The 17,030-nt window shown below is 42.5% G+C and overlaps 1 protein-coding gene across 1 annotated transcript in view; it reads left to right on the forward strand.

Moving 5' to 3' along the window:
* CDH13 (cadherin 13) overlaps nucleotides 1-17,030 on the forward strand; it is a 1,023,676-nt gene that overhangs the window by 863,684 nt on the left and 142,962 nt on the right. Inside the window, exon 8 of the mRNA XM_036832418.1 lies at nucleotides 2,358-2,498. Coding sequence (XP_036688313.1) covers nucleotides 2,358-2,498 — 141 coding nt within the window. The remainder of the gene's footprint in view (nucleotides 1-2,357; nucleotides 2,499-17,030) is intronic.

Raw genomic sequence — 17,030 nt, forward strand, 5'->3', positions numbered from 1 at the left:
GGTCTGGAAACAACTCAAACAAGTGACCATCCAATAGGGAATGATTGAATAAATTATGCTGGGTCCATACAGTGGACTGTTATACAGCTGTTGAAATGAATAGACAGATCTATAAGCAGAGGTGAAAGTGATATGGCAAGACGGATTGTACAATGGTGTGAATGCTATCATTTGTTTAAATATATGTGTATCTAAAATGTCTGTTGTGTGCGTGTGTGTGATGTGTAGGACAAAGGAGGGAGACACCAGACTACTAACAACATTTACCTCTTGGAGATGGGGTTGGGGGTGGGTAGAGAGGAATGCTCACTTTCCACTTTAGAAATGACTGGATCATTTCTATTTTCCTTACAATAATTGGATATTCTTTGACAATACAAACATATTCTTTGGTAGCCTTAAGTTTGGCAGAAAATTGAGACTTTGGAACATCTCATTTCAAACCTTGCGATATATCTAGTTCATAGTCTAATTGATTTTCCACTAGGTTAATCAGTCGCGTTCCCATTGCAGTCATAAAGTTTTATTTATATGAGGAGACAGGAATTGGCTGGTTCATTTTTTTTAATTATTTATAAAATTTGTTAAACTACAGGAGAGTTAAGCCATGTCCTTCCTTTGTGCTAGCGAAAGAATTTGTATGTACCTCTGCTTAGCTCTGACTCTATTTTGTTACAGTTATATGTGAACATGCCTGTCGTCAACCCTAAACATCTCTGAACCCCTTAAAGAAAAGGACCCTTTTCCCATCCCTATATCCCCAGCACCATATTTAGACTAGATGTTCAATAACTTCCAACTAAAGGAATGCATAAACTAATGAAAGAAAAAATTATAATAACTCTCTTTGGTCAAAATAATATTTCTGCAGAGGGGAAAATTTTAAAAGGAAAAACAATGTATTCATGAAATTATTGGAATACTATTGTGAAGAGCCTATTGTGATACCCTAGTGTGATACAATTGCTCTTACACTTTCTTTCAAATAACCAGATAATTGATCATAGCATTCGTTGCAATATTAGTCAGAATTCCCTTGTTGCTTCTCACAGAACATCTCAATTAAATGTCTTAAGGAAAGGAGAAATTTATTAGCTCATAGAAATCACAAATCTGAGGGGTAAATTCTGGCTTCAACAATGGCTATTAAAGAGCTCAAATTAGGTTAAAAGAACTCCATCCCTACCTCTCAGTTCTGTGTTGTCTTCTTTCTCAGGCTGCCTTTCTCTGTGTGGTTGCAAATGGTCACCACCAGCTCCAGATTTTGGTCCTACCACCTTCAAGTCCAACAGAAAGAGGAGTTCTTTTGCCTACAAGTTCTAAAGAAATATGTCCTGGAACTGAGTTTCAATCCCAGGTGGCCTAACTTGGGTTATGTGCCCATCACATGGCAATGGGAATGGGAGGCCCTGATTGTACAAGCCTGAGCTACATGACCATCCCTAGTCCAGGGATAGAGTCAACCCTACCTGAACTCCACGTGTACTAAGATTGTGGAAGGGATGATACCCCCAAAGGAAGTATAGCCTCAGTACCAGAGGAGGATGGGATGGACGCTTGGGAAGGCAAGGCAGCACATATCCACTAGAGTTAGCGCTTGAAGCTGCCCTGGGGTATGTCCACAGCTACCTTCACTGCAAGTTGGTGAAGGGCAAGTGCTATGAGAAATTTACGTCCTTGTTCGACAACCATTATAGAATCATGCTCATCCCCCAATGTGCTTCATGGGGCGAGGTCGGCTGTTCTTTAGCAACAAGCCATGCCTGGGGTCATAAACTAAACATCCTGATAGGAACGATACGAAAATCGGTAAGATCTTCTTGAAAGCAATGTTGAAATATCAATAAAGACTCTTAAAATGTTCATACTCTTTAGCCTAATAATTCTACTTCCTGGAATCTATCATTTTTTTTTTTAATCAAAATACATTGAGAGCTTCCTGAATAAAGATGTTCATTGCAGTGTTATTTAAAATTGTCAAAATTTTAAGAAGACTAGAAATAACCTCAAGTCCTAATAATTGAAGATGATGAAATAAATTATAAATTATGCATATGATTATATTTTATGCAACCCTTAAAATAATATCAAGGAATTATGGTGGTAAATGATATTGCATGAGGGAAATGATATTAAGTTTCCATCCCCACAGCCAACTCTAGTCTATGAATAGTGACTGTCTTGCCTTGGAGAGATTCCAAAGACACATTTATGCACAACAGGTAAGAGTGCTATGACAGGCGCCTGCCCTAGATGGAGAGGGGCACACAGCGTCAGCCCAAGCAACGTGCATCTCCCCTATCCCGAGTGATAACCCAGATCTAAATGTCATCCTCTGTTGTGCTTTTGCTTTGTAGACGCTGGAAAATCCCAAGTATGAGTTGATCATTGAGGCTCAAGATATGGCTGGACTGGATGTTGGATTAACAGGCACGGCCACAGCGACAATCATGATCGATGACAAAAACGATCACTCACCTAAATTCACCAAGAAAGAGGTAAACCCCTGTTGAACGCCAGCCTTGTGGTCATGGCCGTGATTGCTGATTAATATTAATTCAGTGTACCACAGCCCTAGCCAGCTCCCTGTTTGGGACATCAAAACCCTCCTTTGTGGAGAGAAGATGGTGTCTTGCTGGAATACTTTTTTACTTTTTTTTCTTTTTTTTTTTCTTTTTTTTTTTTGTAAAGCTGAAAATACCAAAGCATTTTGAAAACAAAAGCATTGAATCTTGTTAAAGTCCATAAGAAGACAACTTTTAATGCCAAAGTGCCATTTTCATAGTTTTATTGGTGTTATTTAGTGCTGAATTGTGTGAGTCCTATTGTGATTTTAGCATAACAATAACTATTTTTTTCAGCAAGTACAGATTGAGAGGCCAGACGGAAAAACATCAAGAAGGTAAAGCAGATTTTCTTGGCCATAACAGGGTGGCCCAGGAGCTTATAAATAACAACCAAGTTAGCTTGTCTGGGAGAGCTAGCTGCGAATTACTTACTCGCAGCTCCTGTGCTTTTGTGATTGTGGATCGTGCTTGCTGTTGCCCATTTTTTCCGGTGGAGCAATGTTGGGGGACAGGCTGAGTATGCACGATTTCATCCAGCTGCTGAATTTGTATCCAGGCTAGGAAGTCACTGGCACTGTGCATCTGATGGAAATGTGCTACGGTCATGGTTTCTTTGGGGGTCAGGACCAGAGCCAAGGACTTGACGCCCCCCTTACTGAGCAGGAGCATAGCATCAGTAATGACAGCCCCGTCGTTTGCCAGACCTTTCCCGGGCATCCGCCACCACCACGGGCTCTCCACCCTCCATCCATTGCCTCATCTGACCGTGTGGGGTTGGATTCGTGAGCCACATTTTTGACCCAATGAGAGTGCTTATTTTAAGCTCAGAGAATCTAGATCTCCAGGTTATAGGCAGAGTAAGTGGCAGAAATGGGACGTGAGCACAGCTCCCTGTTTACCATGCTCTCAGCTGCAGTGCTTTGCTTCCAAGGAAGCCGTTGATAGTTTCTACCCTCCTGGGCGTTCAGAGAAAAGATCCGTGTCTGGATTTGCAGTTGCCCACCCCTCTCTCAAGTGTCTCAGGGCTACCCCAGGTGGCCCTTCTCAGCCCCCTGGTTCCGCAGTGACCTCTCCACATTAGCAGCCCTACATGACTCATTCAGGAGGTGGAAATCTCCCCCTCTCCCAGTGGTGTCTTGGACACTCAGGATTCTAACCTCAAAACAACAAAGTCCACGTAGCTAACACGGTCTGTTCTGTTGCTCCCATGACACTGTTTCTAAAACTGCTAACACAGATTGCTTATTATTCCCATGTTTCTCAAACTGTGTTCCAAGAAATTAGTTCCACAAGTTATTATCATTATAGGGCAGGGGGTGGGGAGAGATTTCAGGGTCAGACAGATGTGGAGAACACTGAGATGAATGGTGTGAAAGATTTCTTTTACTGTAGGACTTCTGGGTACCTTTAAAATGCTTTGTGTTTCTCCAAGAGGGGTAGGTATGTCCTGTAGGGTTTCTCAGACTTATTTAGCCTGGGAATAATTTTTCCTGGTCCATCTCACCATGGCTCATCGAGCTGGTATTCATGGGATATTCATTGGGAGATATTGGTTTATCTGCAGAATTTCTTGCAAACCTCTTTCAAAAGAATAACTCAAGGCACAGTGTAATATTCAATATAGACATAGTAATGAAAATAGAAATTGGATAACCCCAATCTAAAATGAGAAAACCTAATAACATTACCAGGTGGGTGAGATTAATTAGTTATTTCAGTGGAGCCTAAACTAAGCTCAGAATTGTATACCTAGTTATGGACTAAATACCGTGAGTGAGAGGCTTTTGTTGTTGTTGTTATTAATACCAATGAATTCAAGGAAAAATTTTAACATAGATCTTAAAGTAAGAGACCTTAAATAGTATAATGGAAAATGTATTCATCTGTGAATATTGGCAAAAGCACAAAACTCTCTTCAAATGGACATTGGGGGCTTCCCTGGTGGCGCAGTGGTTGAGAATCCGCCTGCCACTGCAGGGGACATGGGTTCGAGCCCTGGTCCGGGAAGATCCCACATGCCGCGGAGCAACTAAGCCTGTGCACCACAACTACTGAGCCTGGGCTCTAGGGCCTGTGAGCCACAACTACTGAGCCCGCGCACCACAACTACTGAAGCCCGAGCACCTAGAGCCCATGCTCCACAACAAGAGAAGCCACCACAATGAGAAGCCCGCGCACCACAACAAAGTTTCCCCTGCTCACCACAACTAGAGAAACCCCGCGCACAGCAACGAAGACCCAACACAGCCAAAAATAAATAAATAAATAAATTTATTTTTTAAAAAATGGACATTGGACAATGAGCTTGAGATTCCCTCAGGGCAGAGATGATGTCACAACTCATATGGAGATACAAGTAACAAAACGAGAAAAATGGGTAACTAGCCAAGTACATCAGAGTCTCTCTCTTAGATATTACGTATCCCATAGGAGTCTTTGCCGACGCTGGATAAATCAAATTCACAATTAAATTTTCTAACACGTTCCAGGATGGCTGATGTTCTTTATCACTGATTCATACATTTGGACACCAGAACGGTAGAGGTGGTATAACAGCGATGGGAAGGGCTGGGCTCTGGACCAGAACTGGATTCATATCACACCTACCAGCCACGGGATCTGAGCACGTTCACCATCTACATTCTCGTTTTGTCACCTGTTCATGGGGCTGATCATAACGCCCACCTCACTGGGTTCTTGTGCATGTCAAGTGAGCTGCATGGTGAAGAGCACTAGTGCTTGTCACCTCGTGTTCTCTGGCGTGCTGGCCATGGGGAAATGGTGGTAACTTAGAAGGTGGTAGTGAGGACAGTGATGACGAGGATAGTGGGACGGAGGCAGCGACGAAGGTGGTGAGGAAGGTGGTGGTGAGGAAGACGGCTGCGGTGAGCCAGATGATGATATGATGGTGATGATGTTTCTAAAATTCAAAAGGTCAACTGGCGTTCTTGTCTAACGGCCATCTCCCCTCCATGTTGAAAAGCTGCTGTTTTCCTTGAAAGCGATCTATGAAGCTGCTCAAGCACTTCAAAATACGTGATTAAGACCCTCAAGTTCCAGGGGTGAAGTAATTCTGGAGGAGAGGTGGCAGAATCTGTAAAACTCATCACTGTGGGCAAAAGCAAAGAAGGCTAAGAGGAACCTGTTAGGCGGAAAAAGAGGACTGATAAGGACTCAGCCCAAAGGCAGTGGTCTTGGGTGTGGAAGTGGTCAAACAGGATGAACTAGAAAGAGAGAGAAAACATGGACCCTGTGATCTTGAAGATGAAATAATTTTCAGAGATGAAGGTCAAGGTTCAGTCATCCCAGAATGGAAATGGTGGTCATTTGGGCTTGAAGGTATCTAGAAACCTGTCCAAGAAGATGTTGTCTTATGTAAGTTTCTGCATATATTAGGACATTTCTTAGGAAATTCATAGAAGTATAGGGTTCTTATCTTTTTTAAAAATTCTATTTTACATGGTCTTCCATCTCCAGAGAGGTGCATTTTTTGATCTGTTTAAAAGAGGAGTTTCATTTGGCCACAAATAACAGACAGGAAATAATGCTCTGTTAAATGAGTCAGAGGTATAGTTTCTCTCACATAGAAGTCCGTAGGTAGACAGTCCCAGGCCAGTATGGTGAGACCATGGTATTGTCAGTTTACCGTATTCCTCTTATCTTTCTTCTGTGCCTTCCCCAAAGCTGCCTCACGGTACAATAGGGTCACCGCAGTGCCGGCCATCATGTCCATGTAACAGGTAGAAAGAAGCAGGAAATGAGAAGGGCAGAGGAGGACCTGCCACCTAAGTAAATGTCATTTCAAGAGATTCCCCAGAAGTCAAATGACTTACATCTCCTTAGCCTTCCTGATCTGTGAGGGAGACTGAGAAAAACTCCAGCCATCTTTAGTTGGCAGGTTGCAGCCCTTGGTAATATAGGGGTTGTTACTAAGGAAGGAGATATTTTAAAGGGTATTTTAAACAGCACATTCTTAGTGCAAACTAAGATCATTTGTTCCCCTTGTGTTTATTCACACTGACTGTAAGCTTGCTGAGAAGCAAAGCCCACACCTCTCTTATTCTTTGTTGCATTCCCAGTTGGCACTCAATAATTCACTCTCTGCCGAATGTTTCCTGAAGGTGATTTTAACTGGAGAACAGTGTCACTGGATATGATGAACCAAGTACTTTAAATTGTTACTGACGCATGAAATCAATTTTTAGTCATTGATTTTCATGAAAATTTAGGTTAGAAGCACTAGTCTCCCTATGGAGAGTCTTCCGTGAGTTTTCCTAATAGCTTTCGCACGTGGCTTTAACTGTTAGTTTATGTTTACATGTTAGTCGTGACTTTTCTAGATTAGGTATTTGGAAATGATTTTAGGAAATCTAGTTAAACTTTCCAAACCCAGAGTTTGGATTATAGTTGAGAATCTCAGTCCCATTTAGAGCAAAATGACTTGTCCATTTCTCTCTCTAAAGTTGCATTTTTTTTTTTTTTAAGAAAAGACATGTGATTTGTACTTATAGCATAGGCGATGCTCAACACATACTGACTGAATAACTCATTTTCACATAAACCCCAGGTCATGAGGATTAACAGACTTGCTATTAATTTTAAAAGAATGTGTTTGCAAATGATCATAAGGTTTTTAAATGAGTTTTCATTCATTTATTCAATCAGTTGATTTTCAGATTTTAATTAAAATGGCAATTGGTAATGAAGACTGAATAACAGGATTTTTTTTTTTGGCTATTTGATGAATTCTTTCTAAAGTAAATGTTTCAGTGTTCAAGCTATAACATTACGATACATGTAATGAAAATGGCATAAAACTTAAAAGGCCCTGTCTTCCTGGAAGATGAGAGATGGGTAAATGCTCTGATTTTCATAAAGGGGTGAAGATAAATGGTGTGAGCTGGAAGCCGGCAAGCTGAAACTGAGCCACCAGCAGATACTTGCATTCAGTTATCAAGGGGGTGCTGGGGTCCAGTCTCCAATTCCTAAAAGTCTTCAAGGACCTTAATGCTTTAGGAGTCTTATTTTTCTTTGGACTATGAGCTTTCATAATAAAAATATTTTCTTAATTAACTGCCTAATTTGCCCTATAATACTTTTTCTCTTACATGTTCGACTGAAAACTCTCTGGTCTCTTCTTTATATAATAATTATGCAAAACCATTTTCTATAGAAAGAGAGCAAAAAGACTAGTCTTTCCTGTAGCACGGTTGATAGAAATTTGCTCTGTATTATTGAGAGTTTAGAAACATATTTTCACCTTTACCACATTATTTTGTTGTTGGAAAACTCATGTAAATATTGAGAATTGTGGTTAAATTTAAGGAAATCTCTATCAAATTTCTGTCATATACATATTTTATATATATGTACGTATATATACATATATATATGAGCTCTGCAATTTCAAATGTTCTTGTATAAAGACTAATCGTTAAATTGATGACACTTGTTATTCATGTCACTCACATCCTTGTTTTGAGACATATTAAGAGTTTTATATTGTCTTTATTGATGTTGGTATTGCAGGTAAATCACAAGAAATTTAAATCTTTACCAATGTGTTCATTATGACTCACTTCTCTTCATTAGTAAGTTTATCAATCAAGGAACTATTTTATTTCTTACATCAGAAATTTACTTTTTCCTCTCAATGAAATATCTGATGCAAGATGATGTCAGGGTAACATTTGTTTTATTCCTTAACTTTATCATTTTTGCTTTCTGTAAACCAATAAGAGTAGAAAAGGATGACTTTAAATCAGTCTAGGATTGAATTAGTTCATCGTTGAGTTTCAGTCTTACATGAGGGCTATTGTGGTTTCCCTTACTCCTGGGTACAGCCTTTCTGGGGCCCCAGCTGAAAGATGGGTATTTTCACAAGGGCCCTTCCGCCTTGGACGCCCTGAATTTCAGTGGTCTTGTCATCCCCATGAGACTGCTGAAAGCTCTGCTCAGCTTCCTGGTCTCTTAGCAACACTTTCTTCTGCTCAGATTCTTAGCCTCTTGTCCCTGTGCCTTTATCATTTAGAAACTGTGTTAAGGGTAAAAGTTCCATAAAGTATTGGCTTCACTTCAGTAAACTTCCCTTCTCAACAGGATCCTGGATTCTCAAGTTCTGGCTGTCTTCATAGCTCTGTAGTGCTTTCAAATAGGTGGGGGGTTTTGTGAGCCATCCTAGATTTGAGGGGTGGTCTAGAAGAAGCTTGCCCCACTTACCATAAACAAAGAAAAATATGGATTAGCTTTTTAACCTGGATTACTAGGGAAAAGCAGTAGATATTGTGTATATGGAATTCACTGTAGCACAAAACATCGCAATATTTTCATTAAAAATATGGATTGAAGAAATATAATTAAATGTTTTGACAGTACCCACCCCCTCTCATACCATTTGCTTCAAAATCAACTCATTTTAGTAAAAAGATTAAAAATTTTGTGTCTCCTCCTTGATATTGATAATCAAGAAATGACTCTAACCCCAAGGGAATTGAACTGCATCATTAGAGGCAGACTTTGCTTTCCCGTTCCTTCGCTCTTGAGTTGACATGAGTATTGGGAGTTTTCTGAACTCTTTTGGATCTTTTCATTTGTTTTTGGTAGTTTGATGGCCCCAGGTATAAAGCTCGTAAATGTGCCTTTGTGTGCCAAAGGTATAACTGAAGTGAATGTATTTATCCACTCCTCCAGGATTTCATGCAATATATTTGAGTGCTTTAAATGAAACTCTCCATAAGAGTTTATTTCCCTTAGGAGAGCCCTTTAAATTCAGAGGTGCCTGTGTCTAAACACTGACCACGTAATTATATATTCTCCTTGCTCAATAGAGATTAATCCAGAAAACCAACCACATACTTCTTAGAAGATCGAACCCATTTCAGTTATCTGACACAAGTGACTTTTCTGGAGGGTGGAGTCCAAACATAACACTATTGAGATCTTTATCCCGTGCTTTGGGTGGTGGATGGAGGTATCCCAATATGTACAGAAAGGGAATATTTGGAGAGAATAGAGCAGTGTGATTTCAGTGCACGGATACCACCAATTCCCAACTGTGCAAATGGTCACATCCCTCCAGATTACATCACTTCCTTGCCCATCTTCGTCCAGGCCAACATCTTGTCCAAGGACTCCAGGGGAGCCATCTATTGCAAATTGCATTCCCAGCTTCCCAGCATATAATTGAAGAAGGGTTGGCTGCAAAACAGCCAACACCCACGTTCCCCATTTATCTTCACTTGGAAGGGGTGAGTTCATTGCTTTCTTCTCCTGCACCAAGGTCGTAGAAAAACATGAAATCATCAACTAAATCTCCTAGTGTTCAAATTTCAGAGGTACTTGAAACAGCAGGTCTACAGCTGGATTTCTCGACTGAAAGAGAGTGAAGGGAAACATTTGTTCAAATGTAAGCAGTGCTCTATAAATAGAAGCCATCATCCAAACAAGATTCTTCCCGCTAAGGAAAAGGGTAGTGTGTGCTTTCCCAGATTTAATTGTTCAAAGACAGCAGGGTGAGAAATCTTGCGTTGTCGACAATGCCCGTGTCGCTTATACACTGCGTTTGTGATGTCGAAACATCTGGATTTGTTAAAGTGAAAAACTGTAATCTACCCTGTGGCTGGTTCTTCAAGCCTCTTGTCGAGGTAGACCAGACAGCCAGATGATTTATTGCATTAATCGCTCTTTCATAATTATACTTATGATGCGTTGACCCCCATCGTCCCTGTGTGAACCTCTATGCAGATTCTGTGCCTTGGCTAACCCTCTGGTTATGCTCAGAGGGTCAGCAGCAACGCAGTGACAATGAAAGCAATTTTTTACTACCGCTGGCAGAGTCTCACCACTGAGCCACTCCATCGCACAGGGGCCTCTGAAGGCTTCATGCATCTGCTTCTGCTCAAAGACAATATCCTCACACCAAGAGCAACAACCACACAGCTGTACAACATCTATTTTTTAACTCTATAAATGTAATATCACTACACCTTGTAATGCAGCTTGCAGAATGAGAACTCAAGAGTTCACAAATAGAAAGCCAAGAGCAACCCAAAGGAGATGTTGGAAAATGCAATGTCCAAGCCTGCACTGCACCTGGAAACCATTCTGTGCTGAACAGTGTTAGAAATAAGAGCACCGGGTCTTGCGCGTGGATGGTTTTAAACACGGTCTACTTGGTCACAACCTACCTCCATCTCAGACCACACTGAAGCGCTCGTTATCCCCGCAACATAGCAAACTTTGGCGTGCCTCCGTGCCACTGCACATTCTGTTCCCTTCCCCCTGGAATGCCTTTCTCTTCTTTTGTACCTGGAAAGCGCCAATTTATGCTTTTTATAAATCCCCAAGTTATACATCCCCCAGGCAGGTTGCTGCTTCTCCCTCCTTGTTCCTGCACACTGGGCATCCCCCAGCTCGGGCTCATGACGTTGCCTTTTAGTCGTGTCATCGTCCTGTGTCTCCCAACATCGTTTAGATGCTTTGATATTTAGGGACAGGTCCTTTTCATCACTGCCTCTAGGACTCAGCACAGGGGCAACATCAAAAGTTTAACTAGAGATGAAATTGTTATTCACGCAGTAAGTCCTTATTACCACCTGTTGTGTCTCAGCTTCTAATACACTATTAAATATTATTGCAGTTCTATATTATATACAGTGTTGCATGTACACCATCATATGTCATTATGTAATATTCTGTTATGTATTCTCTTCTTTTCTAATATGTACACATCCTAGTTTGCACTTATTTTATTCTAATAATATATAACATTCACCTCCTAATGTGCCATACAATTAAGTTATTTATTTGCTTATTGTCAATCTCCCCAAATTAGAACGTAAGCTCCACGCGAAAAGGAACTTTGTCTCTTTTGTTCCCTGCTCTGGCCCCAGCACCCAGCTTTGGACCATACCCAGATAATGTGCAAAGGAGTGAATAAATTATAAATGTTTGACAATACGCAGCGGAGGCCATTGAAAAGTTAGAGAGTGATGTTGCTGGAGGGGCTTAGAAAGAACCTCACCCAACCCTCCGGCTTTAGAGCCGAGGGAGGCTGCTCACGGCTGATTGCAGATCCCAGGCCAGCCTCACTGTGGCACAAAATACTGCTGCTGGTGCAAAACCAAGGCCCTACTGTAGCACAAAGTCATGAGGGACCCTAAGGTTTATCATTTTTCTGTGGTGCAGAGAGCCGAGAGGGTTGGAGTTAAATTCCTTTCCAGAAGTGAATAAACAAATCTGCATAACTGCAGAGAGCCCTAAATCTACTTCCCTACCAGTCAAGTAAAAAAAAGAAAAAAGAAAGAAAACTGAACGTTAATAAATAATACATAAAGGAATCATTAGAGTGGAGACAGACTTGACTTTTCCTGCGAACTTAAAAACAAGGAAGAAAATATTCCACAGCCCCAGAGTTCTGTGTGGGCTCATTCTTCTAAATGGGATTAAACAAAATTATCCAGAATTGATTTTAATATATTCATTTGTTTCCAAACTAAAATCTATTTTAGTTACAGGCTGAATATCAGTTTTCCCAGTACAGGCAGCATTTTATTTTGCTGTCGACCTGCCCAGATCTGAGAAGACAGGAATTTATGAGAAGTATCTTCTTCCTCCTGTCTTAACTGAATGTACCTATTGCATATCGTAACATTATACTGTTGCCTTCCAAAGTGCATTCATTCATTCATTCACTGATTCACCAGCCCATCCATCAGAAGTGTATTCCATGCTTCCTCTTTGCCAGGAACTGTGTTAGGCTGGGATGCAGTGTGGTGAGCACAACATCCCAGCCTAACAAACATGGTCCCTGACCTCAGGAAGTTATGGTCTAAAGTGGGGACAACTGACCAGCAAAGCAAATAGCTACATATGGTCCCTAGTGACAAGATGGAATCACCGTACATGGACACATTGTGCGCACACGCCGTGACACTCACTGAGGAGGTGACATTTACAGTGACTGTGCTAGTGTCCTAGGGCTGCTGTAACAAAATATCACACACTGTGCGGCTTGAACGGCATTAATTTGCTCACAGTTCTGGAGGCCAGAAGTCCAAGATCAAAGTATCCACAGGGTGGTTCCTTCTGAGGAAGCATCTGCTCATGCCCGATTCTTAGGTTTCCGGTGGTTTGCTGGCAATCTGTGGCGCTCATAGGCTTGTAGGTGCGTCACCCGTCTGCCCTCATCTTCACATGGCCTTCTCGCTGTGTGCGTGTCTGTGCATAATTTCCCCGTTTTTGTAAGAATGCTAGTCATATTGGATTGGAGTCCACCCTGCGACCTCATTTTAGCTCGGTCACCTCTATTTCCGAAGAAGGTCATATTCTGAGATACTGCCAGTTAGGACTCCAACAGATCTTTTTGGGGAGACAAAATTCAGCCCATGCCAGTGAGACGTGGGAGTATGCAGAGGGTCCGTGTGAAGACACGGAGCCTGGGAAGAGCATGTCTTGCTTGAGGAACTGAGCTGTCCAGTGTGGCTGGAGCAGCCTGAGAGACGACGGGGGATGTGAGACTGGGGCCGGTCCGGTCACGCAGGCAAGGCTAGGAGGCTGTTCACCGGAAGTGCAGTGGGAAGACATTGGCGGACACAGTAAAGGGTAGACCTTCCAAGACTTGGAGACCCCATGCTGCTCAGGAATACCATTGTTCCTATGGTCAGAGACTGCTGGCGATGATGCCGCCAGTCACACACGACCCACCACCTATATCCTTCACAGAACTGGAAATAACAGCAGGGAACCAGCATTAGTGGACATTTACACAGTTGTTTTTAAGTTTATGAAGCCCTTCCACACTCCACATACTCTCTCCCACCTAAAACCTGGACAACCCAGTGAAAAGGGTCTCGTTCTCACCCCATGCAGATAAGAAAGCTGAGGCTAAGCAGGCTGATTCCTCCCCAGATCATTGGGGAACTAGAGGTTGAGATTCTGAACTTTGCACCTCCTTTTTCCTTGCAAATTCAAAGAGATGTCTTCTCTTAATAAGTGTTCCATCAATAATAGCAAATATGTAATGAGCTTTTATCAAAGGCAAGACTGGCCATTCTGTCAGAAGTTCTGTCTGTCCAACACTCCTGGACCTGCTCCTTCATCCTCTTTATTGTTAAACAAACATCCAGAAGCCAATGCAGAATTCTGAAAGCACTTGCTTTGTGCCAGGCAGTGTCCAAGAGGCTTACATACATTCCATTGTTCACTCCTGCTGCCAACCCTGAGACTCTCATTGTCATACCCATTTCATGGGTGTGGAGACTGAGGCTCAGAGAGCTGAAGAACTTGCCCGGAGTCTAGGCCCCATGCTCTCAACCCTGCACTAAGCTGCTTCTGCACCATGCCGGCATTAACGACTCACCAGCGCAGTGTCTGTAGACCCCATTCTCAGAGCACATCTGCCAACTTCAGCCACAGTTATTATGTTCCTATTCCATGGTCTTGCCCTTCAGGTCAGCTCTCCAGGATTCCTTGGCAGGGCTGTTCCTCAGAGAACATCCATCTGGTTTTTCCGTTACACTTGGGCACCAGGGACTGCTGAAGATGCAGGGCTTATAACCTCCAATCTCAGTTCTGCTTGAACTTTTCCAGCATCACCTCATCACCTCCTGCCTCCCTGTTGCCACACCTGCCTCTCTGTTCAAATCAGGACAGTGTTTAGTGCAAGCCCTAGATACAACTACAACACACACACACACACACACACTTCTCTCCTGGGCTCGCCAGGATGAGTGTAAGCTACTCTTTCTCCCTCCACAATTTCTTCAAATTAAAAAAAAGGGGAGAGATCTTTTATTTTATTTATTTTTTTAATATATAAATCTTTTTAATTTATTTTATTTATTTTTTTATTTTTGGCTGTGTTTGGTCTTCATTGCCACGCGTGGGCTTTCTCTAGTTGCAACGAGCAGGGGTTACTCTTCGTTGCGGTGTGTGGGCTTCTCATTGCCGTGGCTTCTCTTGTTGCGGAGCACGGGCTCTAGGCACACGGGTCCAGTAGTTGTGGCGCGTGGGCTCAGTAGCTGTGACTCGTGGGCTCTAGAGCGCAGGCTCCGTAGTTGTGGCGCACGGGCTTAGTTGCTCCGCGGCATGTGGGATCTTCCCGGACCAGGGCTCGAACCCATGTCCCCTGCATTGGCAGGCAGATTCTTAGCCACTGCGCCACCAGGGAAGCCTGGGAGAGATCTTCTAATCGCCAGTGAATTTGATTAGTAGTTTGTGTCTTTATTTTGATAGGTCTAGTGGGCAAATATAATAATCATTTCTTACAAGCAAAGAATAAATGAAAAATGTTTTCATCCAGAAAACCAATTTTTTTAAGCTAACAGTGATTAAGTGCTTACCTATGGGAGGTACTAAGTGCTTTAGGCATCTTAACTCATCTAATTCTCATAACAGTCCTATGACATAAGTACTCTTATTATCCCCGTTTCACAGATGATGAAACTGAGTCATGGGAATGTTAGAAACATGCCCACGGTTACAGTATGCTGGGGCAGGGATGCCACGTCCAGGTGTCTGGTTCCAGAGCGCAGCTCTCAGCCATTATGCTAGACTCACTTTCTGAGATTTTTACACATTGTTCTGGTTCTGTGGGATTCAGAAGTGAAAGAAGCCAGGCCCCCGACACACTGGCCTTTTGTTAGTTTCTCAACAACTAAATCAAATAACCTATGTTGAATGCAGCAACGTTGTTGGAAAGATATTGACAGTTCCACTTTATATACCTTCATGTGCATATCTAATTCAGAGTCTTCCGGTATCGCTGTCAGTGGCTTATAATGGTACACTAATTATTAGATATCTCGATTGAAATCCAGGTTTTACTCACTGGCGAATTCGGGCAAAGGCCTATAAAGCAAGAAAAACTTTGGTTCATTAACTAGGGTCATTTATACTAGTCTGCTATCTCCGATAACAATTTTTAAATCTTTTAAATTTATGACTGTCGTTACCACAGTTCCTCGAACATTAATGAAATAATGTGCTTCCTCAAGTTCACAGATCTTTTGTGCATTTGATATACTTGTTCTGAGTTAGCAGGGTTGAAAGTGGCCTCACCTTTCATTCATGCCCTCACCGCGTGCTTAGCTAATAGAGGCAGTGAGCTGAAGGCTGGAGATTTAAAGAAGATGGGCAGGCCTTTGTCTTCCTGTGGCTTAGTAGGGAGGACAGATATTAAAGGAGTGCAAGAGGGGTGCATCCCACAGATAAATTCAGAGAGCTTTGGGAACATGACCTAAGGAAAACAGACCTGGTCTGAGATCTGGAAAGGAGAGGTCGTAAAGTAATTTGTCATCCTCTTAAGTCTTGGCTTTGCTAAGAGAAGTGACGCAGGTGGTGCTAGGATAGCTCCTTCTGAGCAAAGCATGCAGCATATGCAAATGCCCTGAGGCATGCAAGTGGCCTTTGAGAGGCTGAAAGAAGGAGCTGGGGCTAGCCTGTGCTGTGTATGCACAGGGATGGGTGAGAGAGGTGGCCCACCCTGTGTGAGTTTGCTGCCCCAGTAACAGACTTCAGGAAGCCATGCATTTCCCTTAAGGTCCCCCAGGTCTCCCAGTCAGAATTAACTGGCTCTCTTTCACCAGCGTTTTTTTCCTGCCTCAATCACAGCATTCTTCCCAGCATGCGTTGGATCAGCATTTTAGGTATCCATTTCTGCCTTCTCCAGACTGGAGCTCCCTGAGGGCAGACACAGCTTCATTTGTCACCTTCTTCCCCTTCAGTCACAGAACAGTGTACACAGAGGGAGTGCAAAGAATATTTGTTGCATTAAATCAAATCCAACAAATAGCACTCTTGCCCAGCAGCTCTGCAAATAGGGACAGATGCCTTTGCTAATCGCCCCTAGATGCATGGTTTAACACAGGTTCAATTCAGAGCTGTAAATCTATATATCCGAGCCAGAACCAGTTAGCTGTCTGGTTTGTAATAGCCAAGCACTGGCCTGCCACATGATGGGCTCAGAGGAAAGCCTCAACAAACCCCAGTGAAATGAACTGACCACTTATAGCAGCCTTGTATAGAAATGGTCAAAATATCTTTTTTCCTTCAGCTCTGGGAAGTTGAAAACACAAATCAATTTGACGAAGGCTGAGACTAGAGGCTCATTCTTCCTCAAGAAAATCTGCTTTTAATTTCTCCAGAGTTAAAGATCGTTTGCTTGTACTCATTTTGTTGTTGAAAGCAGAAACCCACTTTGAACCAGCATGAGCAAATCCTGGAATGCATTGTACTCATCCCTGAGGAAGACATTGGTCCTCATCCCTGGGGAAGGCATTGTACTTATCCCTGAGGAAGACATTGGTCCTCATCCCTGAGGAAGACATTGGTCCTCATCCCTGGGGGAGGCATTGGTCCTCATCACTAGAGACTGCATTGTTCTCATCCCTGAGGAAGACATTGGTCCTCATCCCTGGGGAAGGCATTGTACTCATCCCTGGGGAAGGCATTGGTCCTCGATCC

The sequence above is a fragment of the Balaenoptera musculus genome, chromosome 19, assembly GCF_009873245.2.
Source record: "Balaenoptera musculus isolate JJ_BM4_2016_0621 chromosome 19, mBalMus1.pri.v3, whole genome shotgun sequence".
NCBI classification, from domain to species: domain Eukaryota; kingdom Metazoa; phylum Chordata; class Mammalia; order Artiodactyla; family Balaenopteridae; genus Balaenoptera; species Balaenoptera musculus.